The sequence below is a fragment of the Anomaloglossus baeobatrachus genome, chromosome 7 (genome assembly GCF_048569485.1).
Source record: "Anomaloglossus baeobatrachus isolate aAnoBae1 chromosome 7, aAnoBae1.hap1, whole genome shotgun sequence".
Taxonomy (NCBI): domain Eukaryota; kingdom Metazoa; phylum Chordata; class Amphibia; order Anura; family Aromobatidae; genus Anomaloglossus; species Anomaloglossus baeobatrachus.
This window is the reverse complement of record NC_134359.1, coordinates 258,805,132-258,832,463: the sequence shown is the minus strand read 5'-3', so window position 1 is coordinate 258,832,463 and position 27,332 is coordinate 258,805,132. Positions and strand designations below refer to the sequence as shown.

The following is a 27,332-nucleotide window of genomic DNA, read 5'->3' as shown; positions in this document are numbered from 1 at the left end:
ACAGCCAGTGCCTGATACATGGTGCCCATCGATTGGGCACCATGTATTACCACAGCTGAGAGGTTCCCTTTAAATCTGCCTGAAAAGGGAAGGTATCGCGTTTTTTTATTTTTGTATTAATAATAGTGATTATGAAATAAAGTATTTTTAATACAAAAATAAAATCACTGCTTATTTAGTTTTTATTTAATTCTAGTTTTACTGAAGGGGCTGCCATGTTGGATTCGCTGTGTGTGTAACGACAGCTAGTCACCTCCTTTATGGCAGTCCCCTGTGCATAGAGAACAGTGGTCGGGATCCGACCCCATAGACTAACAGAGTCGGCGTCTGCTGTGACCTGGACGCACCCCCTGGGCTGTCCAGATCTAAGCAGAGGGAGGAGATCAGCGCCATCTGGAGCTACCCACCGGGATGGGTGAGTACCGGTACGCAGCGTCGGACTGACTACCGGAGTAATCTCCAGTAATGCCAGGCGTGGCTGCGGTTACCTGCAGTGCACTCCGAAGCTCTCACCTGAGCTCCGGCGTGCAGCCTGAACTGTACCGTGAGCACCGAGTGATTGATTCCCCGGCGATTACGGTGCAGTTCATGACAGCTGCAGACATCCCGGGTTGATCTCCGGTGCTCTCACCTGAACTCCGGAGATCAGCCCGTCCTGTCTACAGCTGTTATGAACTGCACCGCAATCGCAGGGGACTCAATCACTCGGCGTTCGCAGTACAGTCCTGCAACCTCCAAGATCAGTCCAGGCTGCAGGGGAGAGCTCCATAGCCAGTCCGAAGCTACCGGTACGCTACTCCCCCCGCCGCTGTCGCTGCTCCCCAGCCCCCACTACTTCGCGCTCCCCCACTTGTGTGCGTTCACCCCTGGCCTGTCCTCCTAGCAGCACAGTGGGGCAGCGTGGTATACTGTATATCTCCCTGCTTGTGTCAGTCTGCAGAGCGTTGCTCCTCTTGACACATACACAGGAATAGCCTGCAGAGCGTCGCTCCTGACACATGATACAGGTGCAGCGACGCTCTGCAAGCTATATATCCCTATGTATGTGTGGTTTCCACTCACTGACAGCAAGCACAGATGATGAATGTTTCCACTTATTCTTTTGGAAACACCCAGATTGGGAGGGAGGGGGGGGGTGACATCACACACAGGAGAGCAGACTCCGTCCACTTTACTGCAGCTGTAATGTGAGCTATTTCTACAGTGGGATTTCTATAGGATTTCAGCAGCTGCTCCCCCTAGTGTTTAAGAGAGAAAAATATTAAACATTTAAATTTTTTTTTTTTTTTAATATTTTTGCCTTCTTAAAAACAATATGTACACAACATTAAAACATTAATACTTTATATTTTTAAAAGTTATTGAGAAAAAAAAAATTCTGACGCCACCTTCCCTTTAAAGGGAACCGGTCAGGTGCAATATGCACCCAGAACCACGAGCAGTTCTGGGTGTATATTCCTATTCCCTGCCTAACCATCCTTGTATCTAGTAGCATAGATAAAGAGATCTTTAGAAAAAGCATTTCTAAAGATCCTTTATGATATGCTAATGAGCGCAGGGACTAGTCACAAGATGACTAGTTCTCCTGACTAGTCCGCCCTCTTAGCATGTTAACACACCCACAGGGGCGTGCTAACATGCCATTCAATGCCCAGCGTCATCGGCAGTGACGCACGTACCTGTGTCTGTTGTCACCACGTCAGACGCCGATTTTATGGTCAGTGCGCATGATCAGACGTCCTGGCACTTCCTGTCATACACACTAGGCCTCTCTGAAGCCGGGATGTGCACACCCAGCTTCATAGTGTGTATGACCAAATGTGCTGACTAGTCGGAAGAACTAACGCCCCTGCGACTAGTCCCCACGCTCATTAGCATATCATAAAGGATCTTTAGAAATACTTTTTATAAATATCCCTTTAGGATACTAGATACAGGGAAAGTTCATTAAAGATGCCTAATGGGGTCCTTATTAAAAACTACAAAAAAAATTACCCCAATCAATTCATTGTAATAATAATAATCATATTCATAAAATCACCCATGAAAGACATAATACAATAACACATATAGCAATATAGCATTTTGTTATATGTTTTATTGTATTATGTCTTTCATGGGTGATTTTATGAATATGATTATTAATGCTACAATAAAGAATTGATTGGGGTAATTCTTTTTTGTAGTTTCTATATCACTGGGACTATAAGAAACAAAAAAATGAATAGTCAGGGGAGCAGTAGGGATAAAATAAGAAAAAAATGGACACTTGATCTGACAGGTTCATTTTAAAAAAGGTATTAAAGAGAATCTGTCACTAGGTTTTTGCCACCTAATCTGAGAGCAGCATAATGTAGGGGCAGAGATCCTGATTCCAGCGATGTGTCACTTACTGGGCTGCTTAGTGTAAAATCACTTTCATCAGCAGGAGATTATCATTACAGGACTACTTGGCGTGCTGTAGGTAGTCCAGCATATTCATGAGCTCTGTATAACTGCTAGATCTGCAGCAGAGAACATTGATTTTATCAAAATGACAGCAAACAGCCCAGTAAGTGACACATTGCTGAAATCAGGAGCTTTGTCTCTACATTATGCTGCTGTCAGATGGGGGAGCAAAAACATGGTGACAGATTCCCTTTAAGAGGCAAGTGAAAAGGATAGAGATATAGCTGGAGGTGGGGGGTGGTAAGACTATTAAAAGGCAGACAATTTTGGGCTTTAAGTTACATCTATGGGGGCAGCTTTTCTAACCCAAAAGAGCAACAGCCTCTAGTACTCTTAAGAGTTTCAAGAACCTTTTACTCGGGTCCATCTCAACGGTCAGATTATATCCCGATGTATTTTACTTTAATTTTGTGGAAAGCCTTTAAAAAGGAATTTGTCACCAGGTTTTTGCTTCCCCAACTCAGAGCAGCATAATGTACAGACAGAGACCCTGATTCCAGCGATGTGTCACTTACTGAGCTGTTTGCTGTCATTTTGATAAAAACAATGTAGTCTCTGCTGCAGGTCTAGCAGTTATACAGGGCTCATGAATATGCTGGACTACCCACAGCACGCCAAGTAGTCCTGTAATGTGTAATCAGCAGTACAGTATCATTAACCCAGTAAGTGACACATTGCTGGATTCAGCATCTCTGCCCCTACATTATTTAGCTCTCAGATTAGATGGCAAAAACCTGGTCACAGATTCTCTTTGTCTAGTAAAATTATTTTAATTCCTAGGCAGTTTCACATGTCAAACACAAACCAATAAACCGTGCTCAGATCGAAAAACTCGGACCAACCTGAGTCAACTGCCCCCTATGCCTATACATTTAACTAACCCAATACAATAATGTGTCTTCACACAACTTTTTGCTTTTGGGAACTATTTGCCCATAAAAAAAACACCCATAACACCAAAAGAGAAAAAAAAAAATAATAATAATTTCTGCCATTGCCAATAGTGTTGGCAATCTTGAAATTGTTCTAGAAAATATATTAACCCTTTAGTGACGGAGCTAATTTTCACCTTAATGACCAGACCAAATTTTGCAATTCTGACCAGTGTCACTTCATGAGGTTATAACTCTGGAACGCTTCAACGGATCCCGGTGATTCTGAGATTGTTTTTTCGTCACATATTGGACTTCATGTTAGTACCAAATTTAGGACAATATTTTTTGTGTTTATTTATGAAAAAAATTGAATATTGGCAAAAATTTTGAAAATTTAGCAATTTTCAACTTTTGAATTTTTATACCGTTAAACCAGAGATTTCTGTGACACAAAATAGTTAATAAATAACATTTCCCACTTGTCTACTTTACATCAGCACAATTTTGGAAACAAAATTTTTTTTTGTTAGGAAGTTAGAGGGGTTCAAAGTTTATCAGCAATTTCTCATTTTTACATCAAAATTTACAAAACCAGTTTTTTAGGGACCACATCACATTTGAAGTGACTTCAATAGGCCTAGATGACAGAAAATACCCAAAAGTGACACCATTCTAAAAACTGCACCCCCCAAAGTACTCAAAACCACATTCAAGAAGTTTATTAACCCTTCAGGTGCTTCACATGAACAAAAGCAATGTGGAATGAAAAAAAGCAAAAATTAAATTTTACCTAAAAATGTTGCTCTAACCCAAATTTATTCACTTTTAGAAGAAATAACACAACAAAATGGACCTCAAAACTTGTTCCCCACTTCCTTATGAGCGCGCCGATACCCCACATGTGGTCAGAAACCTCTGTTTGGACAAATGGGAGGGCTCGGAACAGAAGGAGCAATATTTGAATTTTGGAAAGCAAATTTGGCTGAAATAGATTGCGGGCACCATGTTGCATTTACAGGTCCGCTAAGGTACCTAAACAGAAGAAATCCCTCACAAGTGACACCATTTTGGAAACTAGACCCCTCAAGGCTTCTATCTAGGGGTATAGTGAGCATTTTGGATCCACAGGTACTTCACAGATTTTGTTAACGTTACGTTGTCATATTGAAAATTTTAATAATTTTCTCAAAAATGTTGCTTTAGCATCAATTTTCTCACTTTTTCAAGAGGTAATTCCAAAAATTTGACCTCAAGGTTTGTTAACCACTTTTTTATGAGCGCGGTGATACCTCACATGTGGTCTGAAACCTTTGTTTGGACAAATGGGAGGGCTTGGAACGAAAGGAGCAATATTTGAATTTTAGAAAGGAAATTTGGCTGAAAAAGATTGCGGGCACCATGTCGCATTTGGAGGTCCCCTAAGGTACCTAAACAGCAGAAACCCCGCACAAGTGGCCCCATTTTGGAAACTAGGCCCCTCAAGGAATTTATCTAGATGTTTGGTGAGTACCCTGAACCCTCAGGTGCTTCACAGAATTTTATAACGTTGAGCCATGAAAAAAAAAAAATAAAATTTTACCACAAAATTGTTATTTCAACCAGGTAGCTTTTTTTTTTACAAGAGTAAAAGGAAAAAATTCAGCATAACATTTATTGTGCAATTTCTCCTGAGTTTGGCGATACCTTATATGTGGTGGAAATCAACTGTTTGGGCGCATGGCAGGGCTCGGAAGGGAAGGAGTGCCATTTGACTGCAAAATTGGCTGGAATCAATAGCGGACGCCAGGTTGCATTTGGAGAGCCCCTGAGGTGCCTAAACAGTGGCGGTCCCCCACAAGTGACTTCATTCTGGAAACAAGACACCTCAAGGCTTTTATCAAGGTGTATAGTGAGCAGTTTGAATCCACGAGTACTTCACAGAATTTGATAAGCTTAGGTTGCCATATTGAAAATTTTCATTTTTTTCACAAAACTGTTGCTTTAGCATCAAATTTCTCACTTTTTCAAGAGACAACAACAAACCGTGGACCCCACAGGTTGTTATCCAATGTCTTATGAGCACAGGGATACCCCACATGTGGCCAAAAACCTCTGTTTGGATAAATGGGAGGGCTTGGAATGGAGGGAGCACCATTTGAATTCTGGAAAAGTTGAAATAAATTGCGCGCACCATGTCACATTAGCAGGGCCCCTTGGGTACCTATACATCAGAAAACCCCCACAAGTGACCCCATTTTGGAAACTGGATTTTATTCAGGAGTATAGTAAGCATTTTGAATCCACAGGTACTTCACAAAAATGTTGCTGTAGCAACAAATGTCTCACTGTTAGGCTCTGTGGCCATGATCCAGCGACACGGCATCTAGTACACAGTGTCAGCCTCCTGCAGAGATGTGAGTGTTGTCCACGGGAGAACGCAGCTGCCCAAGCCCACGATTTGGGTTCAGGCCGCTGTGGAGCTCTATGCTACCTGCAGAGAACACTCATCTCCGCAGCATAAATTGACATGCTGAGGCTCGGGAAGCTGCGCCACAGGTCGGTTTATGCTGCGGAGAAAAGAAGCACATTGGGCATGGGATTTCTAAAAATCCTTCCACTGTGCTTCTACTGCACAACGCAGCGTTATGGACACAGGGAAAACACTCTGCGCCCAAAACGCTGCAAAGCCTGATTGTGGGCACACAGCATAAAATGCTACAATGGATGAATGGATAGATGTCAAACAAATATAACGTCCCATTCCCCTGCATATTCTAAGCTGGCGCCCTTTAGTGCCTTTCATGTGGCACTAAAGGGTGCCTAGCCTTGTATTTAGCCCCCCAAAAAATTAATAATTAAAATAAACGACGTGGGGTCCCCCCTATTTTTGATAGCCAGCTAGGGTAAAGCAGACAGCTGTAGCCTGCAAACCACAGCTGACAGCTTCACCTTGGCTGGTGATCAATTTGGAGGGCTCCCCAGGCGTTTTTTAAAAAAAAAAAAAAACGTGGGGTCCCCCCCAAATTAGATCACCAGCCAAGGTGAAGCGGACAGCTGGGGTCTGGTATTCTCAGGGTGGGAAGAGCCATGGTTATTGGACTCTTCCCAGCCTAAAAATAGCAGGCCGCAGCCGCCCCAGAAGTGGCGCATCCATTAGATGCGCCAATCCTGGCGCTTCGCCCCAGCTCATCCCGCGCCCTGGTGCGGTGGCAGACGGGGTAATATATGGGGTTGATACCAGCTGTAATGTCACCTGGCATCAAGCCCTGGGGTTAGTGATGTCACGGCATCTGAACAGATACCCGACATCACTAACCCAGTCAGTAATAGAAAAAAAAAAGACAAAAAAAAAATTTATTTGAAAAAACACTCCCCGAAACATTCCTCTTTTACCAATTTATTGAAAATAAAGAAATTCCGGTCGCTGTAATCCATTTTGGAGGTCCCGCGCCGACTCTGGATCTTCTAGAATATGGGGGGCACGTTCAGGGAACGTATCCCCCATTTTCTGGAAGAGCAAGCTCTCCATGAGCAGTGTGGGTGCAGTAATCTGAGAATACTGCACTCACACTGCCCCGGTCCAACCTAGGGCAGAGTGACCTGCAGTAACCTCATTCCAGAATATGAGGGGCACGCTCACAGAACGTACCCCCCATTTTCTGGAACAGCAGCCTCTCCATGTGAGGAGTGTGGCTGCAGATCACTGCACTCACCCTCCCCCGGTCCACAGTGGAGCCTGTGCATCAGCGACGTCAGCAGGATCCCTGCTTGCAGGGATCCAGCTGACAGCCGCTGTCTGCGCATGCGCCGCCAGCATTGAAGAAGGAGGCGGCGATCGCGGGCCCGGAGCGGCAGACAGGTAACGTATAACCGGGGGCTTGGGGGGGGGGGGGGGGTGACCTAGTGGGACCTGGGGACACCTTTCTGCCGCATGTGACGTGTCACATGCGGCAGAAAGAGCAGAATGAAGGCGGCCGCGCGCTGTGCGCCGCCATCTTCCACGCTCCGGAGGGGGGAGGGGGTGGTGGCTCTGGAGAACCGGAGGGGGCTCCGGTGACCAGAGGGCTCCGGTGGACCGGAGGAGGGGTCAGGGGGAGGACATTTCCCTCCGATCTGAAATGTTTGATCATTTCAGATCGGAGGGAAATGACTGCAGAGCCGGCGCCGGCGGCAGTTTTCTGTGCGCTTCGGCGCCATTTTGGATGTCCGGTGGGGGTAGGGGTGGGGGTGGGGGGACTCTCCGGTACCGGGGGCTTTGGGGGCACTAGGGGGTTAGATTTCTTTCTCATCTGACATGTTTGATCATGTCAGATGAAAAAGAAATCAGTTTTACCGGCCATTTCTTTTTTTTTCATGTGTTCGTCGGTATACGGTGTATACCGCCGATCACATGATCGGGGTCCAAAAAAAACACCCCGATTCATAATCTGGGGGGTCTCAGCTACCCCCGGTAGCTGAAACCCCCGAGATTTTCGGTCGCTGGGGGGCGCTACAGGGTTTTTTCGGGCCGCCGCTTTAAAGCGGCGGAACAGAATAAGTACCCTGTTTTGCCGCCGCTTTAAGTCGTACGGCCGTCGTTATGAGGTTAATATAAGTGTTTATCAAAGAAAATCATCACAATTACACGTTTATTTCCTGTGTGTGTATTGGAACAACTCAAAAAAGCAGAGAAAAATGGTAATTGGACATAATTTTACACAAAACCTCAAAAATGGGCAGGACAAATTTATTGCCACTTTACCAAAATTGTGGGCAAACTGTATGATGCTCATTCACCTGTGGCAAGTAACAGGTGTGGGCAATATAGAAATCACACTTGAAACCAGATAAAAAGGGGAGAAGGCTCAATGTTTAGTGTGTGTGTGTGTGTGTGTGTGTGTGTGTGTGTGTGTGTATGTGTGTATAAGCATGGAGAACAGAAAGAGGAGAGACCTGTCTGAGGCCTTGAGGACCAAACTTGCTGAAAAATATCAACAAGGTTACAAGTCCATCTCCAGAGACCTTGATTTTGCTTTGTCTACGTTGCATAACAGGTTAAGATGTTTACCATCCATGGCACTGTAGCTAATCTCCCTGGACGTGGGCGGCACAGAGAAACCGATGAAAGGTTGTAATGGAGAATAGTCCGGATGGTGGATACACAGCCTCAATCAAGGTCCTAAGAAATTCAAGCTTTCCTGCAGGCTCAGGGTGCATCAGTATCAGCATCAGTCCACATCTAAATGAAATTAAAGGCTATGGAGGAGACCCAGGAGGACCCCACTGCTGACGGAGACATAAAAAGTTAGACTGCAGTTTGCCAATGTGGCTTACACAGGAAAGAATAGAGGAACTACAATCACATATGGTGGAGGCTCAGATGTTTTGGGGTTATTTTGCTGCCTCACTGTGTGAAAGGTATCCTGAAATTTGAACGTTTCAGAAAGCTGGATTTGCATCCTAGGTCATGGGTCTTTGAGCAGGACAATGACCCCCATCCCCCAAATATACAGTAGTTCAAGAAGCCCCCAGAAATGGACGGAAACAAAGCGCTGGAGAGTTCTGAAGGGTTCTGCACAGGGTGTGCAACCAAATTTTAAGTTGAAGGCGCCAACAATTTTGCACGGCCCATTTTTTGGAGTTGTGTAAAATTATGTCCAATTTTCCTTTTCTCTGTCGTACCAATACGCACAAAGGAAAGAATTGTGTATAACAAAACATAGAATTGTGATCATTTTCTGTAACAATTTCTCAAAGGGCCAACACTTTCTGCCATGAGAACACTTATGGATCTAAATCTCAGACGCTAGCTATGGGCGGTCGTCCATTTTTTTTCCAGCTTTATAGTATACTAGCTGTACTGCCCGGCTTCGCCCGGGTTAATAACTGCTGTTAACAAAATAGAATGTATTAACACAAATGTATTCTGCACACAACAACCACAAAACAGATAGAAATGTAATCATAATGTCTGTCTCCCCCTCTGTATATATCTCTGTCTCTTTCCCTCTCTTTCCCCGTGTCTCTTTCCCTCTCTTTCCCCGTGTCTCTTTCCCTCTCTTTCCCCGTGTCTCTTTCCCTCTCTTTCCCCGTGTCTCTTTCCCTCTCTTTCCCCGTGTCTCTTTCCCTCTCTTTCCCCGTGTCTCTTTCCCTCTCTTTCCCCGTGTCTCTTTCCCTCTCTTTCCCCGTGTCTCTTTCCCTCTCTTTCCCCGTGTCTCTTTCCCTCTCTTTCCCCGTGTCTCTTTCCCCGTGTCTCTTTCCCCGTGTCTCTTTCCCCGTGTCTCTTTCCCCGTGTCTCTTTCCCCGTGTCTCTTTCCCCGTGTCTCTTTCCCCGTGTCTCTTTCCCCGTGTCTCTTTCCCCGTGTCTCTTTCCCCGTGTCTCTTTCCCCGTGTCTCTTTCCCCGTGTCTCTTTCCCCGTGTCTCTTTCCCCGTGTCTCTTTCCCCGTGTCTCTTTCCCCGTGTCTCTTTCCCCGTGTCTCTTTCCCCGTGTCTCTTTCCCCGTGTCTCTTTCCCCGTGTCTCTTTCCCCGTGTCTCTTTCCCCGTGTCTCTTTCCCCGTGTCTGTCTCTTTACCTGTCTTTGTCTGTCTCTTTACCTGTGTCTCTTTCCCTTTCTTTCCCTGTCTGTTTCCCTGTGTCTGTCTCTTTGTCTGTGTCTGTCTCTTTGTGTCTGTCTCTTACCCTGTCTGTCTCTTTCCCTGGCTGCATTGTGACACGCCAACATTCCATATAAGGGCGTGGCTGCGCATTCTTCTGAAGTTCTGCCTGCACTGTGGCTCCCAGCTCCATTCGCTTTAATGGAGGCAGGTTTTTTGGTGAATAACTAAAGCACGGGGTTAAAACTTCCCCTCAAAACATAGCCTATGATGCTCTCGGGGTCCAGAAGTGAGAGTGCGCAAAATGTTGTAGCTGTGACAGTGCAGATGCCAATCCCAGACATACATACATACATACACACACACACACACATATATATTAGATCGACGTGTTAGACTAACGTTTGATGCACTCTCCTGAGGTTTGCTTCAAACGAATAAAGTTCTAAGGATAATTTAGGAGAAAATTATTTAACTTATTGGGTAAAACTGAAGCAAAACCCTCATAAGGAGCAGCCCTACAAGACACGCGCCTCTCACACCTAAGAGGACTGAGCCTTATTCACACTCTCCCTTCAGACGCCATCGGGAAAGGAAATTCTTCTGCCGACCTTTTGGTTACATAACAGATAAAAAAAAAAATTATATATATATCATAGAGAAACAAAAACAGAAGTAGGGGCATACCCTTACCACAAATGCCACACATAGTAAACGTGCCCCGTGTTTCTGCCTACATACTATCACTGGGTGGGGACACGACGCCTCCAAAATACTGAACATCTGACTCATCAGCGCAGACACATCGCTGCCAGGTTACAGCTTGTACCAACAACGGATTCAGCTGGAAACGTGTGAATCTGACAATGCAAATCTACACAGAAAACTAGATAAATGGCCCCCGTCATAGTGCCGGGTGCCCCCTTAATTACACGTCTTGTATGGTAGCAGGGGGCAGCAATCCTCAGGCTGCTTCTTTCCTCTTGGGCCCCCCTCTTTGGTGGGAGCTTTTCTTTTCCTGGAGAGCTTTTCCCCTGTAGTGTTTTGATTGGACAGTGTCTAGTTTGGAGCAGATCCCGTCAGGACTTTTTTTTCCCTATACAGAAGCCTATAAAGAAAAGCGGAGAAGAAAAATAAAAATTGCAAATTTTTTGCTGAGAAACACTGTGTATAACCAGCGTTACAGCTTGTGAGCCCTCCTGACACGTCCAAGCCAATATTCCAGGGTATCTTTTCTGACAACTGCTGTTCCTCTGAAGCTCCTTCTGGAAATATATGAATGAATTGACAGTTCTGTGTTAGCATAGGATCATAGAATGGTTGAGTTGGAAGGGACCTCAAGGGCCATCGGGTCCAACCCCCTGCAAGTGCAGGTTTTCCTAAGTCATCCCAGCTATATGTTTATCCAGCTTCTGCTTGAAGATTTCCATTGATAGAGAGCTCACTACCTACCGCTGCCGCTTGTTCCACTCCCTGACTGCCCTCACTACCTCCAGTGGTAGCCTGTTCCACCTTCTGACTGCCCTCACTACCTCCCGTGGTAGCCTGTTCCACTCTCTGACTGCCCTCACTACCTCCAGTGGTAGCCTGTTCCACTCTCTGACTGCCCTCACTATCGCCCGTGGTAGCCTGTTCCACCTTCTGACTGCCCTCACTACCGCTCGTGGCAGCCTGTTCCACTCCCTGACTACCCTCACTACCTCCTGCGGTAGCCTGTTCCACTCTCTGACTGCCCTCACTACCTCTCGTGGCAGCCTGTTCCACTCCCTGACAGCCCTCACTGTCAGAAAGGTTTTCCTAATGTCTAATCTGAATCTCCTTCCTTTTAGTTTCATCCCATTGCTTCTTGTAGTTCATTGTGCTAATGAGAATAGGGTGGTTTCCTCTGCACTGTGACTTCCTTTCAGATATTTGTAGACCGCTATTAAGTCTCCTCTCAGCCTTCTCTTCTTCAAACTAAACATCCCTAGTTCTTTTAGCATTTTTTCATGACATGGTTTGCAGACCGTCTACCATCTTGGTTGCTCTTCCCTGGACTTGCTCCAGTATATTGAGGTCTTTCTTGAATTGGGGCGCCCAGAACTGTACACAGTATTAAAGATGGGGTCTGACCAGGGCAGAGTATAGGGGAATCTCTTGATCTAGATTCAATGCTTGTCTTGATACATCCCAGAATTTTGTTGGCCTTTTTTGCTGCAGCTCCATATTGTTGGCTCATGTTGAATCAGGGATCCAGTCCTTTCCCCCGCTGCTATCATCTAGTTCTATTCCTCCCGGTTTGGACGTGTTATCAGGGGTGCACTTATAGGGGATGGACTGCTATAAATGAAACCAGTGCAGGACGTCAGATGGAGAATGACTTATTTTCGGCATTTTTGACTCTGCATTATGCGCGTCCTCACTCCGATCACCAGGCAGAGCCCAGTGGGTCAGTTATTTGTGGAGGGCTCTTTTAAAAAGGAACCTGTTACATGCAGACAGCAAGTTATAATCCTGCATGTATTTTAGATCCCGCTCATTTTGAGCTTGGTTGTCCAGTGGGTGGTCTTAGACAAGTGGGCGGTCACTCAAGTATCCATAGAGCCGTCAGTGACACAGACCGCCCACTTGGATCAAACACCTGCAGCGAGTGGGAATGAAACTGGAAAGTTACAAAGTATACTGAATCCGCAAAAAGGAATAGAAAGGGCACCACCAAATGGGATCTCCAGGTATATAACAGAGCATACAACAAAAAAAAAAAAAGGAAGGAGTATACCAAAAATTGGGATCACCAATACAATAATACAAGTGAAAAACTGGTTTTTATTATAAACATTATCTCAAAAACATACTGTGGACATAGCACGGCTCCAGGGACAGGCAGGAGCACACAAACAGACAAATTAAAAACATTTAAAAAAAGCCGAATGGCAAGATTCCCCGACACGCCAGCCTCCAAAAGTTATAACAATATGGAAAGGTACCCCTCACAAGGTAAATAAACTCCACAGACAGTATATTGCAGGTAACAATGCCCAGGATATATCCAATATAATAAAAGGAGCCAAAAGGAACCTAACAGCTATACCTTATAGAGTATCATATACCTATTAATAGTAACCACATAAAATAAGAAAGGGTTAACTGGTGTAACTCATAAGGTATGAAAGTACAAAATTGTGGCTAGTATGCCCAAATTATGTATCTAGAGGAGAGGACTAGATAGTATGCTGGTCTTGCTACGTTGTAATAGCAGACCGTGGTCACAAACCCCTGATGATAGGTGAGCAGTTACCTAGAAATGCATGACAGAATTCATGTCAGTGCAGAGTCTGAATCAGGTGTAAGGGTAGCCTGAACGATCATTCAGACAGATAAAGAACCATACTTACACCTGACAGACCCGCAGCAATACCAGGGAGAGTGAGGAGGGTAGATACACAATGAAAGGTAGGCGGCGTGTGTCCCCACGCGTATCGCCACTGCACGTGTGGCTTCCTCAGGGGAGAGAAAATACATAGGGGAATCTCTTGATCTAGATTCAATGCTTGTCTTGATACATCCCAGAATTTTGTTGGCCTTTTTTGCTGCAGCTCCATATTGTTGGCTCATGTTGAATCAGGGATCCAGTCCTTTCCCCCGCTGCTATCATCTAGTTCTATTCCTCCCGGTTTGGACGTGTTATCAGGGGTGCACTTATAGGGGATGGACTGCTATAAATGAAACCAGTGCAGGACGTCAGATGGAGAATGACTTATTTTCGGCATTTTTGACTCTGCATTATGCGCGTCCTCACTCCGATCACCAGGCAGAGCCCAGTGGGTCAGTTATTTGTGGAGGGCTCTTTTAAAAAGGAACCTGTTACATGCAGACAGCAAGTTATAATCCTGCATGTATTTTAGATCCCGCTCATTTTGAGCTTGGTTGTCCAGTGGGTGGTCTTAGACAAGTGGGCGGTCACTCAAGTATCCATAGAGCCGTCAGTGACACAGACCGCCCACTTGGATCAAACACCTGCAGCGAGTGGGAATGAAACTGGAAAGTTACAAAGTATACTGAATCCATTTCCAAAATAATCCATATATCAGTGTGTTCAGCTGCTCCTGCACTCTGCTGCCCACAAACCAGACTGCGGGTAAGCCCGGCACATCTCCAAGGCGGCAAAGCTTGGTAATTTGTGGTGGAACAATAATAAATACATGTGAAGAGTCATTGCCTCTCCCGAGAGAGCGTGCAGAAGACGACGACGCAGCGTTTCACCGAGAGAGCACGCAGAAGACGTCGCAGCCTCTCCCCGAGAGAGCACACAGAAGAAGCAGGCGCAGCCTCCCTCCAAGAGCATGCAGAAGAAGACGTCGCAGCCTCTCCCCGAGAGAGCGCACAGAAGATGCAAGAGCATGCAGAAGACGCAGCAGCCTCCCCACCAAGAGCGTGCAGAAGACGCAGCAGCCTCCCCACCAAGAGCGTGCAGAAGACGCAGCAGCCTCCCCACCAAGAGCGTGCAGAAGACGCAGCAGCATCCCCACCAAGAGCGTGCAGAAGACGCAGCAGCCTCCCCACCAAGAGCGTGCAGAAGACGCAGCAGCCTCCCCACCAAGAGCGTGCAGAAGACGCAGCAGCCTCCCCACCAAGAGCGTGCAGAAGACGCAGCAGCATCCCCACCAAGAGCGTGCAGAAGACGCAGCAGCCTCCCCACCAAGAGCGTGCAGAAGACGCAGCAGCCTCCCCACCAAGAGCGTGCAGAAGACGCAGCAGCCTCCCCACCAAGAGCGTGCAGAAGACGCAGCAGCCTCCCCCCAAAAGCGTGCAGAAGATGCAGCAGCCTCCCCCAAAAGTGCACAGTAGACGCAGCAGCCTCCCCCCAAAAGCGAACAGAAGACGCCACAGCAGCCTCCCATAAAAGAGAGCGCAGAAGACGCTGCAACAGCCTCCCCCAAGAAAGCGCAGAAGACGCCACAGCCTCACCAAAAGCACGCAGAAAAAAAACCGATGCAGAGCGCGCAGAAGGCGGCACTGCAGCCTCCCCTGAGAGTGCGCAAAGACGTTGCAGCCTCCCCCAAGCGCACACAAAAGACGATGCCAGTCTCCCCCGAGAGCGCACAGAAGGCGCCGCAGCCTCTCCTGAAGGTGCAGATAGCTGCAGCCGCTGCCCTCCAATCTCCACTCCGGCAGTACATTACACGGCACCAGCCGTTGTCACTGGCAGATCCTCACCTTTCCCAGTGCCTGCCCAATTATAGCGCGGCTTACGCACATAGTCTGGACTGGCTAATCCTGGCCATCCTCTCTCTAAGCACAGGACAACAGATGTCACCCAGAGTTTAAGATGATGATGAAGCATTAACGCGCTTGAGGGACGAGCGGCGTCTCACCTTAGAGCATAGGTGTACCCAGTGTTCTCGGGAAGACACTGGGGTGGAGCGTACGTGTGAAGATGGGAATAATCCATTCTCAAGGTCTCAGATCATGCTGTAGCAAGTAAAAAGGGCACAAGAAAAAAAAATCCCACATTACAGTCTATTACACACACCAATAAGCTGCAGACAGGAGCGCACAGCGGTGATCGGAGATAGCAGAATGGGCCATCAGAGCGTATGGTTATGGTGGGATGACGGACACATGGGTTGTCAGTGGGGAGAGAAACATTTGTTGCTGCCATTCATTGGAATATCCCAATCCTTTTACTTTCTGGGAAGATAAGCGTCTGCCCTTGTCTGGTGTGCAGTCCGGTCCTCCGTGACAGCCGGCCATGGGCAGCCTTCACTTCTGCAGCTGGCATCCTGGTGCCTCCTAGTACCCACAACGTGATGCCCCAGGGTCTACTAAGGAGCCCAGGATGCCGGCCGAGGCTGCAGACGTGAAAAGTGTCCTGGTCTGGCTGCCACGGAAAACACGAGTTATAAGACCAGGGCAACAAAAATATAAATAATTCTTTTTGCTCCACTCTATCACCTTTACTGTGAAGAGGCAATATGTGCTTCATGGGACAACTCTTTTAAAGGCAACCTGTCAGGAGGTTTTTGCTATGTGAGTTGAAGACAGCATGCTGCAAGGGTTAACACCGAGAATTCAGGGATGCCTGTCTTGTTACAGTCCAATCCATTGTTTTTATTTGCTTTGTTTAAGTAGCAGGACTACAAAGTCACAAGCATGACAGTCCGGCACGCCTCCTCCTCTGACACCTCACTATTCGTGTTGAGCGAGTAGTTGACTATTCGTACTCGCTAAACTGTCACGATACTGTCCGCTACTCGCACATTTGTTACGAGTAGCGAGCGCAATGTAGGTCAATGGGGAAATACTCGCTAAGTAGCGAGTAACCCAAAAGCCGTACTTTTCGTGCAAGTAGCGAATAATTAGCTACTCACTGTCAATGTGCAATCTCTATAGAGAGCCTGGAGCAGGCAGAGGCAGCTCTCTCAGCTCTGCTACATCACCAAATCTACAAATTCTGATTGTGTCAGAACGGCTGTACCCAGTAATCTAAAGGCCACGTCTCACTAAGCAACATCGCTAGCAACATCGCTGCTGAGGCACAACTTTTGTGACGTAGCAGCGATGTTGCTAGCGATGTTGCGGTGTGTGACATCCAGCAACAACCTGGCCCCTGCTGTGAGGTCGTTGGTTGTTGCTGAATGTCCTGGGCCATTTTTTAGTTGTTGCTCTCCCGCTGTGAAGCACAGATCGCTGTGTGACAGCGAGACAGCAACAACTAAATGTGCAGGCAGCAGGAGCCGGCTTCTGCAGAGGCTGGTAACCAATCTAAATATCGGGTAACCAAGAAGCCCTTTGCTTGGTTACCCGATATTTACCTTCGTTACCAGCGTCCGCCGCTCTCACGCTGTCAGTGCCGGCTCCCTGCTCCCTGCACACGTAGCTGGAGTACACATCGGGTAATTAACCCCATGTGTACTCTGGCTAGGAGTGCAGGGAGCCAGCACTAAGCGGTGTGCGCTGGTAACCAAGGTAAATATCGGGTTGGTTACCCGATATTTACCTTAGTTACCAAGCGCAGTATCGCTTCCACGCGTCGCTGCTGGCTGGGGGCTGTGGTCACTGGTTGCTGGTGAGATCTGCCTGACAGTTCACCAGCAACCCGTGTAGCGACGCTCCAGCGATCCCTGCCAGGTCAGGTCGCTGGTGGGATTGCTGGAGTGTCGCTTAGTGTGACGGTACCTTAAGTAATACATCGTTGGATTCAGGATCTCTTTGCCTACATCATGCTGCTCTCAGATGAGGTAACAAAAACCTACTGACAGATTCCCTTTAATGTTGAGCACATCATCAATTTTTGGAGGGAGGGGGTACATTTTGGCTTATTAATCTGTATATGGCCCAAACTGTTCCCTACAGATGAGGAAAATAAAGGATTGGACATATTGGATTTAAGATGCTCGATCCTTTGTTATGGGGGAATCCCCTCTCCCTACTGAAAACACATAAAACGATAGAAATTTGTGGACAAAAAGCGCATATAGGGTCTTACCCCAATAGACACGGGGTGAATATAATAAACAGTCCTACTCACCAGATAGAGTTGAGAGTCACAACTACTGTAAAAGCATAGCTATCCTGATCAACGGCACCATTACCCCAGATGTCAGATAACAGAGAGAGGTCGAGAGGGACTTTCAAACACCGCGCCAATGATCACCGATGAGAGAAGTCAGATTAACGTACCTTTATTTTGCACACCTCTACGCGTTTCTGGAGACGCCGCTCCCTTCCTCAGGACCGTAAAGCAGAAGAAAATATGTCTCGAAATATAGTCTAGAAAGCTTGCTATTATCACCATCTTTTCAGTTAGCCATTAAAAGGTATCAACCACTGAGGACTTCAGTTCTTTTAAACAATTTTTTAAGAAAATATCAAATCTCAAAGATTTGATGATTAGAGATTTGATGTTTTTTATGCTTTACGGTCCTGAGGAAGGGAGCAGCGTCTCCAGAAACGCGTAGACGAGTGCAAAATAAAGATGCATTAATCTGACTTCTCTCATCGGTGATCATTGGCGCGGTGTTTGAAAGCCCCTCTCTACCTCTCTCTGTTACTGAAAACACATGGAAGATCAAGGAAATATGTCATGGAGTCAGAGGGGGGGAAAGAGAAGGAGTCTGGTGATCAAGTGTTAAGACCAGTTTGACAGGTCAGACATTCACGGACCGCGGCACAGGATTGGCAGCGGCCTCCTGACCTGAACACAGCAGCGTCATATGCCTACGAGGATGCCGATTCAGGTCACGAGGCTGGCTGTCGGTCCGACATCGCGGCTCAGAACACGATTGTCCGATGTGTGAAACCTAAAGGGGTATCCCGAAGTACAGCGTTTATCAGCTCTCCATTGGATAGGTGATAATACTAGATCGGTGGGTGGTGGAAACCATCATTGATAACTTGTCACCAGCTCTTCTCCAAGTAGTGTGCCCGGTGTATGAGCAGCTTTGATATACATGCATGGAGATGACCTAAAAGCGACAGTGCATGCTCCAAACAGGCTAAAAGAAGAGGAGTCAACAGGGGCACATTCCTCCTCAAAGGATCGCAGACAAAACAAGAATACGGACTACAGACCAGAGACAGGAAGGATCCCAGGAGAAGATAGCGAGCGAGCGCTGCAGAGGAGCCGACACCAGTCTCCCCCAGGCCTAAAGGGAACACACCCATCCGAGCCCAGCCTGAGTCACCAGAGCACATGATCCTTCCTTTCATAAGAAAACATGAATATATTTAATAGATCAGCGTGAAAACAAGTGTATCCAGAGCGGTCAGCCGCAGCGTCCTATCTACACACGAGGCCATACGGCACGGAAAATGCTCATCCACAGTATCCCCGAAATAGAGCGCAGCATTAATGGCGCTTCATTGCCAAGAAGAACACAGTTGTCATTGTCTAAATATACAGCTTTCAATATAGCAAAGTAATTCACACCAGCTGGAGAGTCGGCGGGGCGGCCATCAACACGCACGTGAGCCTCCTGTCCGCAGAATCAGGGGCAGAGAAGTATCGGCCAAGCGAATCCACACTTGCTTCTGGCGGGACCTTGCGGGTCACAACATAGCGCCATCCACCTGCTCTATGCCATGCATTGGCGGCACAGACCCCAGACGTCGGCTGCAAGGGCCATCAAATCCTTGGCCACAGCTATTCCTCCCACCCATTGGTCATATGTGGTTCAGAAAAAACTACAGCAGGTAGCCCCAGTCTTTAGGCCTCATTCACACATCAGTATTTATCAGTATTGAGACCTTGCGCTTCAAGTGTCCCTCCGGCCTGAAACAGTCTCCTGTGTCAATTCTTTATATTCATTTCTTATTAATGTGAGCTGCAGTACCAGGCACAGTCACAGGTACATATGGGGGCGCTCAAGAGAGCAACACAACATACTCAACTGTTAAACCCAGGGGTGGCACCCACTAATATACTGTTGTAAACCCTAGAAGCTCCCTTTAACGCCTGTTTCACAAATCCGGCATTTCGCCTGATTCCGGATCCGGCACGCATGCAGTACAGTAGATTCATTTACAGTGGAAGCGCGACACTATGCGGACAAATGCGGTTGTGCATGAAGCACACAACCGCATTGTGCTGCACTTCCACTGTAAATGAATGTACTGTACTGCACGCGTGCCGGATCCGGAATCAGGCGAAATGCCGGATGTGTGAAACAGGCCTTATAGTGTCCCGATCATATCTGCTCAATACTTATATGGGTAGTCCTATGTGATCTTCAGGAGCGCACTGCTCCCCTGCCTCCGGCTTCTTGCTTGCCAGGGTGTAGTTCACGTCTAATAATTGACAGCTTGGGCCAGAAGCATTGCTGCACCTCTGGCCCGAATTGTTTACTATTTGCCGCTGTGAGCAGAGGAGGAGCAAAGGGCACTGAACCTGGCCAAATCAAGCCAGCTTCAGAGCAGAGAGCTTGTAAGTGCTCCACTGCTTGCCTAGAAGACCAGCAACCACCGATAAGACTGCAGAGGTGGTCGGTAACCTGGGCAACAAGCAGTAAACTGCGGTACAAAAGAGAATGCTTAAAGGGAATCTGCCACCAGGTTTTAGCTTCCCCATCTGATAACGGCATAATGTAGAGACAGAGACCCTGATTCCAGTGATGTGTCCCTTACTGGGCTGTTTTCTGTCATTTTGATAAAATCCATGTTTTCTCTGCTGCAGATCTAGCAGTTATAGCAGTTATGCAGAGTTCATGAATATGCTGGATTTCTTGCAGCACGCCAACTGCTGATTAAACAGTGATTTTATCAAAACTACACTAAGCAGCCTAGTAAGTGACACATTGTTGGAATCAGGGTCTCTACATTATGCTGCTCACAGATTAGGAGGTAAAAACCTGGGGACAGATTCCCTTTAATGCCTTTTAAATTGAACCTGTCGAGAGCAGAATAATAGAGACAGAGACCCCAATTCCAGCGATGTGTCACTTACTAAGCGATTTGATAAAATCAATGTTTTCTCTGCTGCAGATCTAGCAGTTATACAGAGCTCATGAATATGCTGGACTACCTGCAGCACGCCAAGTAGTCCTGTAATGATAGTCACTGTTTAATCAGCAGTAGATTATCAAAACTAAACTAAGCAGCCCACTAAGTGACACATTGCTGGAATCAGGATCTCTGCCCCTTTATTATACTGCTCTCAGATTAGGTGGCAAAACCTGGTGATAGATTCCCTTTAATATACAGGAATTTGTAGATTTCCTGGTCTGTCCAGTTTTAATTTTACTGCGGGCAGCATTCGAGGTTATTTGTACCATCAAAAAGCAATGGGAAACGGCTTATTCTGGCGATATAGACTACATACAATTAGCGCGACATGACAGAGCGCAGACCTGGAGGACCGGAAGGCTGGTACCACTGCAGATTTACTAGATCCGCCATGGATAACAGGTTTCATAACCAAGGCATAATGGGGTCACAAGACCCCACTAAGTGGCCACCCAAGGCTTTCTTCCCATGGAGGTTTTTATCCTCATACATAAAAGGCGTGAGGAAAGAAGTGACATCAGCCCAAGATGGGTTTTTTATTGCTGTTTTAATGCTGTACCTATTAACGCAGCATTTTACAGTTCAAGCAAAGTGGATGGGATTAATAGAAATCACAAGCCCAATGCGCTTTTTTGCATTGCGGAAATTGACCAGCTGGGCGTTTTTTCCAATCCACAGCATGTCAATTTCTTGCAGTTAAGCTGACCTTTACCATAGACTTGCATTACATGCGGAAAATCTGCAGGAGAATAAAGGCACAAGTTTTTAGGGCATTTCTGTGGCACAAATGCATAAAAAAATGCACGTAATTCACATCTAAGGTGGTCAATGCCAGGAAATGGGAAAAAAAGCACCTTTAGTTGAAGCAAGACACAAAACAGTGTAAAAAAAAAAAAAAAAAAAAGTCAAAGATTCTTGTTATAAAAATATTTAAAAAAAAAAAAGCAAAAATGAAAAAACATAAGCAAAAGGCCCTGAAAATGGTTAGATCACTAGATCCAGTCAGCTTTAGGGAATGTCCGCAGGCATTTTATGATCTGGTCTGATCCGAAAAACTCAAAAAATACTCAAAATATCTTTTTTAGTAATTTCTATGGTAAACGAGAATACTGTTCATAAATACTCAAAATCCTGAATGTATCTGCTTCCGGTTTCCAAAAACCCCAGTGGTTAAAAGTAGTGAGAGTACCATTCTTCAGGTGTTTTCCACCAGGATGTCACTTAATATTTTATAATTGAAGGAAAAAAAACAAACCCTAAAAACACCACATTAGGGTATGTGCACATTAAGTATTTGGTGCAGAAATTTCGGAACCATTTCTGTAACTCTTGGCAGGAAAAAAGTGGCATAAAATAGGCGCTTTATGGCCTGTTTTTTACATGCGCTTGGTGCAGATTTTTTTGCCACTCATTAAAGAATAAAAGAAGGGAATTTTGTTACTTACCGTAAATTCCTTTTCTTCTAGATCCTATTGGGAGACCCAGACGATTGGGTGTATAGTACTGCCTCCGGAGGCCACACAAAGCATTACACTAAAAAGTGTAAGGCCCCTCCCCTTCTGGCTATACACCCCCAGTGGGATCACTGGCTCACCAGTTTTAGTGCAAAAGCAAGAAGGAGGAAAGCCAATAACTGGTTTAAACAAATTCACTCCGAAGTAACGTCGGAGAACTGAAAACCATTCAACATGAACAACATGTGTACCCGAAAAACAACCAAAAATCCCGAAGGACAACAGGGCGGGTGCTGGGTCTCCCAATAGGAGCTAGAAGAAAAGGAATTTACGGTAAGTAACAAAATTCCCTTCTTCTTCGGCGCTCCATTGGGAGACCCAGACGATTGGGACGTCCAAAAGCTGTCCCTGGGTGGGTAAAGAAATACCTCATGTTAGAGCTGCGAAGCCAGCCCTCCCCTACGGGGAGGCAACTGCCGCCTGCAGGACTCTTCTACCTAGGCTGGCGTCCGCCGAAGCATAGGTATGCACCTGATAATGTTTGGTGAAAGTGTGCAGACTCGACCAGGTAGCTGCCTGGCACACCTGTTGAGCCGTAGCCTGGTGTCGTAATGCCCAGGACGCACCCACGGCTCTGGCAGAATGGGCCTTCAGCCCTGATGGAACCGGAAGCCCAGCAGAACGGTAGGCTTCAAGAATTGGTTCTTTGATCCATCGAGCCAGGGTGGCTTTTGAAGCCTGTGACCCTTTGCGCTTACCAGCGACAAGGACAAAGAGTGCATCCGAGCGGCGCAGGGGCCCCGTGCGGGAAATGTAGATTCTGAGTGCTCTCACCAGATCCAACAAATGTAGATCCTTTTCATACCGATGAACTGCATGCGGATAAAAGGAAGGCAAGGAGATATCCTGATTAAGGTGAAAAGAGGATACCACCTTAGGGAGAAACTCCTGAATGGGGCGCAGCACTACCTTGTCCTGGTGGAACACCAGGAAGGGAGCTTTGGATGACAGCGCTGCTAGTTCAGACACTCTCCGAAGAGACGTGACCGCTACCAGAAATGCCACTTTCTGTGAGAGTCGAGAAAGTGACACATCCCTCAGGGGCTCGAAAGGCGGCTTCTGGAGAGCAACAAGGACCTTGTTTAGATCCCACGGATCTAACGGCCTCCTGTACGGAGGTACGATATGACACACCCCCTGCAGGAACGTGCGCACCTTAGACAGTCGCGCTAGACGCTTCTGAAAAAACACGGATAGTGCCGAGACTTGCCCTTTAAGGGAGCCGAGCGACAAGCCCTTTTCCAACCCAGATTGCAGGAAGGAAAGAAAGACAGGTAACGTGAATGGCCAGGGGGATACTCCTTGTGCAGAGCACCAGGATAAGAATATCTTCCACGTTCTGTGGTAGATCTTAGCAGACGTGGGCTTCCTAGCCTGTCTCATGGTGGCAACGACCCCTTGGGATAATCCTGAAGACGCTAGGATCCAGGACTCAATGGCCCCACAGTCAGGTTCAGGGCCGCAGAATTCCGATGGAAAAACGGCCCTTGGGACAGTAAGTCTGGTCGGTCTGGTAGTGCCCACGGTTGGCCGACCGTGAGATGCCACAGATCCGGGTACCACGACCTCCTCGGCCAGTCTGGGGCGACGAGTATGACGCGGCCGCAATCGGATCTGATCTTGCGTAACACTCTGGGCAAGAGTGCCAGAGGTGGAAACACATAAGGGAGCCGGAACTGCGACCAATCTTGCACTAAGGCGTCTGCCGCTAGAGCTCTTTGATCGCGAGACCGCGCTATGAAGGTCGGGACCTTGTTGTTGTGCCGAGACGCCATTAGGTCGACGTCCGGCACCCCCCAGCGGCGGCAGATTTCCTGAAACACGTCCGGGTGAAGGGACCATTCCCCTGCGTCCATGCCCTGGCGACTGAGGAAGTCTGCTTCCCAGTTTTCTACGCCCGGGATGTGAACTGCGGATATGGTGGATGCTCTTTCCTCCACCCACATCAGAATCCGCCTGACTTCCTGGAAGGCTTGCCGACTGCGTGTCCCTCCTTGGTGGTTGATGTATGCCACCGCTGTGGAGTTGTCCGACTGAATTCGGATCTGCTTTCCTTCCAGCCACTGCTGGAAGGCTAATAGGGCAAGATACACTGCCCTGATTTCCAGAACATTGATCTGAAGGGTGGACTCCTGCTGAGTCCACGTCCCTTGAGCCCTGTGGTGGAGAAAAACTGCTCCCCACCCTGACAGACTCGCGTCTGTCGTGACCACTGCCCAGGATGGGGGCAGGAATGATCTTCCCTGTGAGAATGAGGTGGGAAGAAGCCACCATTGCAGAGAGTCCTTGGTCATCTGAGAAAGGGAGACTGTCCTGTCTAGGGAAGTTGTCTTCCCGTCCCACTGGCGGAGAATGTCCCATTGAAGTGGACGCAGATGAAACTGCGCGAACGGGACTGCCTCCATTGCTGCCACCATCTTCCCTAGGAAGTGCATGAGGCGCCTTAAGGGGTGCGACTGACCCTGAAGGAGAGACTGCACCCCTGTCTGTAGTGACCGCTGCTTGTCCAGCGGAAGCTTCACTATCGCTGAGAGAGTATGAAACTCCATGCCAAGATACGTTAGTGATTGAGTCGGTGCCAGGTTTGACTTTGAAAAGTTGATGATCCACCCGAAAGTCTGGAGAGTCTCCAGCGCAACATTCAGGCTGTGTTGGCATGCCTCTTGAGAGGGTGCTTTGACAAGTAGATCGTCTAAGTAAGGAATCACCGAATGTCCCTGAGAATGCAAGACTGCTACCACTGCCGCCATGACCTTGGTGAAAACCCGTGGGGCTGTCGCCAGACCAAATGGCAGAGCTACGAACTGTAGATGGTCGTCTCCTATCACGAAACGTAAAAAACGTTGGTGCTCTGTAGCAATCGGCACGTGGAGATAAGCATCTTTGATGTCTATTGATGCAAGGAAATCTCCTTGAGACATTGAGGCAATGACGGAGCGGAGGGATTCCATCCGGAACCGCCTGGCGTTCACATGCTTGTTGAGCAGCTTTAGGTCCAGAACAGGACGGAACGAGCCGTCCTTTTTTGGAACCACGAAGAGATTGGAGTAAAAACCTTGTCCTTGTTCCTGCAGAGGAACAGGGATCACCACTCCTTCTGCTCTTAGTGAGCACACCGCCTGCAGAAGGGCATTTGCTCGGTCGGGATGTGGGGAGGTTCTGAAGAACCGGGGCGGAGGATGAGAACTGAATTCTATCCTGTACCCGTGAGACAAAATGTCTGCTACCCACCGGTCTTTGACCTGTGGCAGCCAAATGTCGCAAAAGCGGGAGAGCCTACCACCGACCGAGGATGCGGAGGGATGAGGCCGAAAGTCATGAGGCAGCCGCCTTGGAAGCGGTTCCTCCGGTTGCTTTCTTGGGGCGTGAATGAGCCCGCCAGGAATCTGAGCTCCTTTGCTCCTTCTGAGTCCCTTTGGACGAGGAGAATTGGGTCTTGCTGGAGCCTCGAAAGGACCGAAACCTCGACTGCCACTTCCTCTGTTGAGGTTTGCTCGATCTGGGCTGGGGTAAGGAGGAGTCCTTACCCTTGGACTGTTTAATGATCTCAGCCAATTGCTCACCAAACAGTCTGTCTCCAGATAGTGGCAAGCTGGTTAAACATTTCTTGGAAGCAGAATCTGCTTTCCATTCCTTTAACCACAAGGCTCTGCGCAAAACCACCGAGTTGGCAGACGCCATTGAGGTACGGCTCGTAGAGTCTAGGACAGCGTTGATAGCGTAAGTCGCAAACGCAGACATTTGCGAGGTTAGGGACGCTACTCGCGGCACTGCTGGACGTATGATAGAGTCCACCTGTGCCAGGCCAGCTGAAATAGCTTGGAGTGCCCACACGGCCGCGAATGCTGGAGCAAACGACGCGCCGATAGCTTCATAGACAGACTTTAACCAAAGGTCCATCTGTCTGTCATTGGCATCTTTAAGTGAAGCCCCATCTTCCACTGCAACTATGGATCTAGCCGCAAGCCTGGAGATTGGGGGGTCCACCTTTGGACACTGGGTCCAGCGTTTGACCACATCAGGGGGAAAGGGATAACGTGTATCCTTAAGACGTTTGGAGAAACGCTTATCTGGATAAGCATGATGTTTCTGGACTGATTCTCTGAAGTCAGAGTGGTCCAGGAAAGTACTCAATTTACGCTTAGGATACCGGAAATGGAACTTCTCCTGCTGTGCAGCTGCCTCCTCTGCTGAAGGGGCTGGGGGAGAAATATCCAACAGTCTATTGATGGCCGCTATAAGGTCATTTACCATAGCGTCACCATCAGGGGTATCTAGATTGAGAGCGGTGTCAGGATTAGATTCCTGATCACCCACCTCTGTCTCCTCATACAGAGCCTCGTCTCGCTGAGACCCTGAGCAGTGTGATGACGGCGAGGGTCTTTCCCAGCGAGCCCGCTTAGGCTGCCTGGGACTGTCATCCGAGTCAGAGTCTTCAGCCTGTGATGCCTGGGACCCCCTTGAAGTACGGATTAGTTCCAACTGAGGGGGACCGGGGAGCATAGACACAGCAGTGTCCATGGTCTGAGAAACTGGCCTGGACTGCAAGGTTTCCAGGATTTTTGTCATAGTCACAGACATCTTATCAGCAAAAACTGCAAATTCTGTCCCCGTCACCGGGGCAGGGTTCACAGGCGTCTCTGCCTGGGCCACTACTACCATAGACTCTGGCTGCCGAAGTGGCACAGGGATTGAACATTGCACACAATGGGGGTCATTGGAACCTGCCGGTAGATTAGCCCCACATGCGGCACAAGCAGTGCATACCGCCTGTGCCTTGGCACCCTTGCGTTTTGCGGATGACATGTTGTTGTCTCCTCAGAGCAATGTAGGGTATAAGCCAAGAAGCGACTGTACAGTGCAATATAAATATATATCGTACAGGGAAAAAATGCACCAAATAACACTGTGGCACTAGTGGGGCCAGCACTTATGTGCAGCTTACCGCCCGCATAAACGCGGGTGTGTGGTCGCCAGAGTCCCTTGTCTGAGTCCCCCAGAGCCTGTGTCCGTTCTCCAGCCAGACTGCATGCAGGAATGGCTGCCGGCGTCCTGTGGAGAGGGGCGGGCCCTGGGCGTGTTGAGACCAAGAGCGGGAAACTTGCGTCCCCACTGTGCCCAGTGAGAGGGCTGGAGCATGTAAATAAGGCTCCAGCCCTCGGCGCTGGCTATAGAACAGCGTCTCTCCCTTTCCCTGATTGACAGGGTGGGGGCGGGAACGAAGCAGAGCTAGGCCGCAAAAGCCGGGGACTAGATTTATGAGCGCTGCCGCCGTAAAAGCGCGGGCAGCGCGAGTCCCCGGCGCACTACAAGTCCCAGCGGCGCCGCCGCTCCCGGAGCGGCCGGCGCGGTAGTTCCCAAGACATAAAATCACTCAGCTAAGCTGCAGTGACTCTAACCCGAGCGCGCAGCGCTAGTGCCCCCGGCGCACTAGCACACCCAGCAAGCCTGGAGTGTGCG

The 27,332-nt window shown here is 47.9% G+C and overlaps 1 protein-coding gene across 8 annotated transcripts in view; it reads right to left on the bottom strand.

Moving 5' to 3' along the window:
* The window catches only part of SUN1 (Sad1 and UNC84 domain containing 1), a 161,863-nt gene that overhangs the window by 99,969 nt on the left and 34,562 nt on the right, over positions 1-27,332 (bottom strand). For 6 of the 8 annotated variants that reach the window (XM_075318065.1, XM_075318064.1, XM_075318066.1 and 3 more), the window contains exon 2: positions 15,231-15,327. The exons of 1 other annotated variant lie outside the window; for it this stretch is intronic. In XM_075318065.1, the coding sequence (XP_075174180.1) occupies positions 15,231-15,307 (77 nt within the window). In that variant the 5' untranslated portion in view covers positions 15,308-15,327. Of the gene's footprint in view, positions 1-15,072; positions 15,154-15,230; positions 15,328-27,332 lie in introns of those variants that run through there. One more of the 8 variants, XM_075318069.1, reaches the window with a different exon arrangement.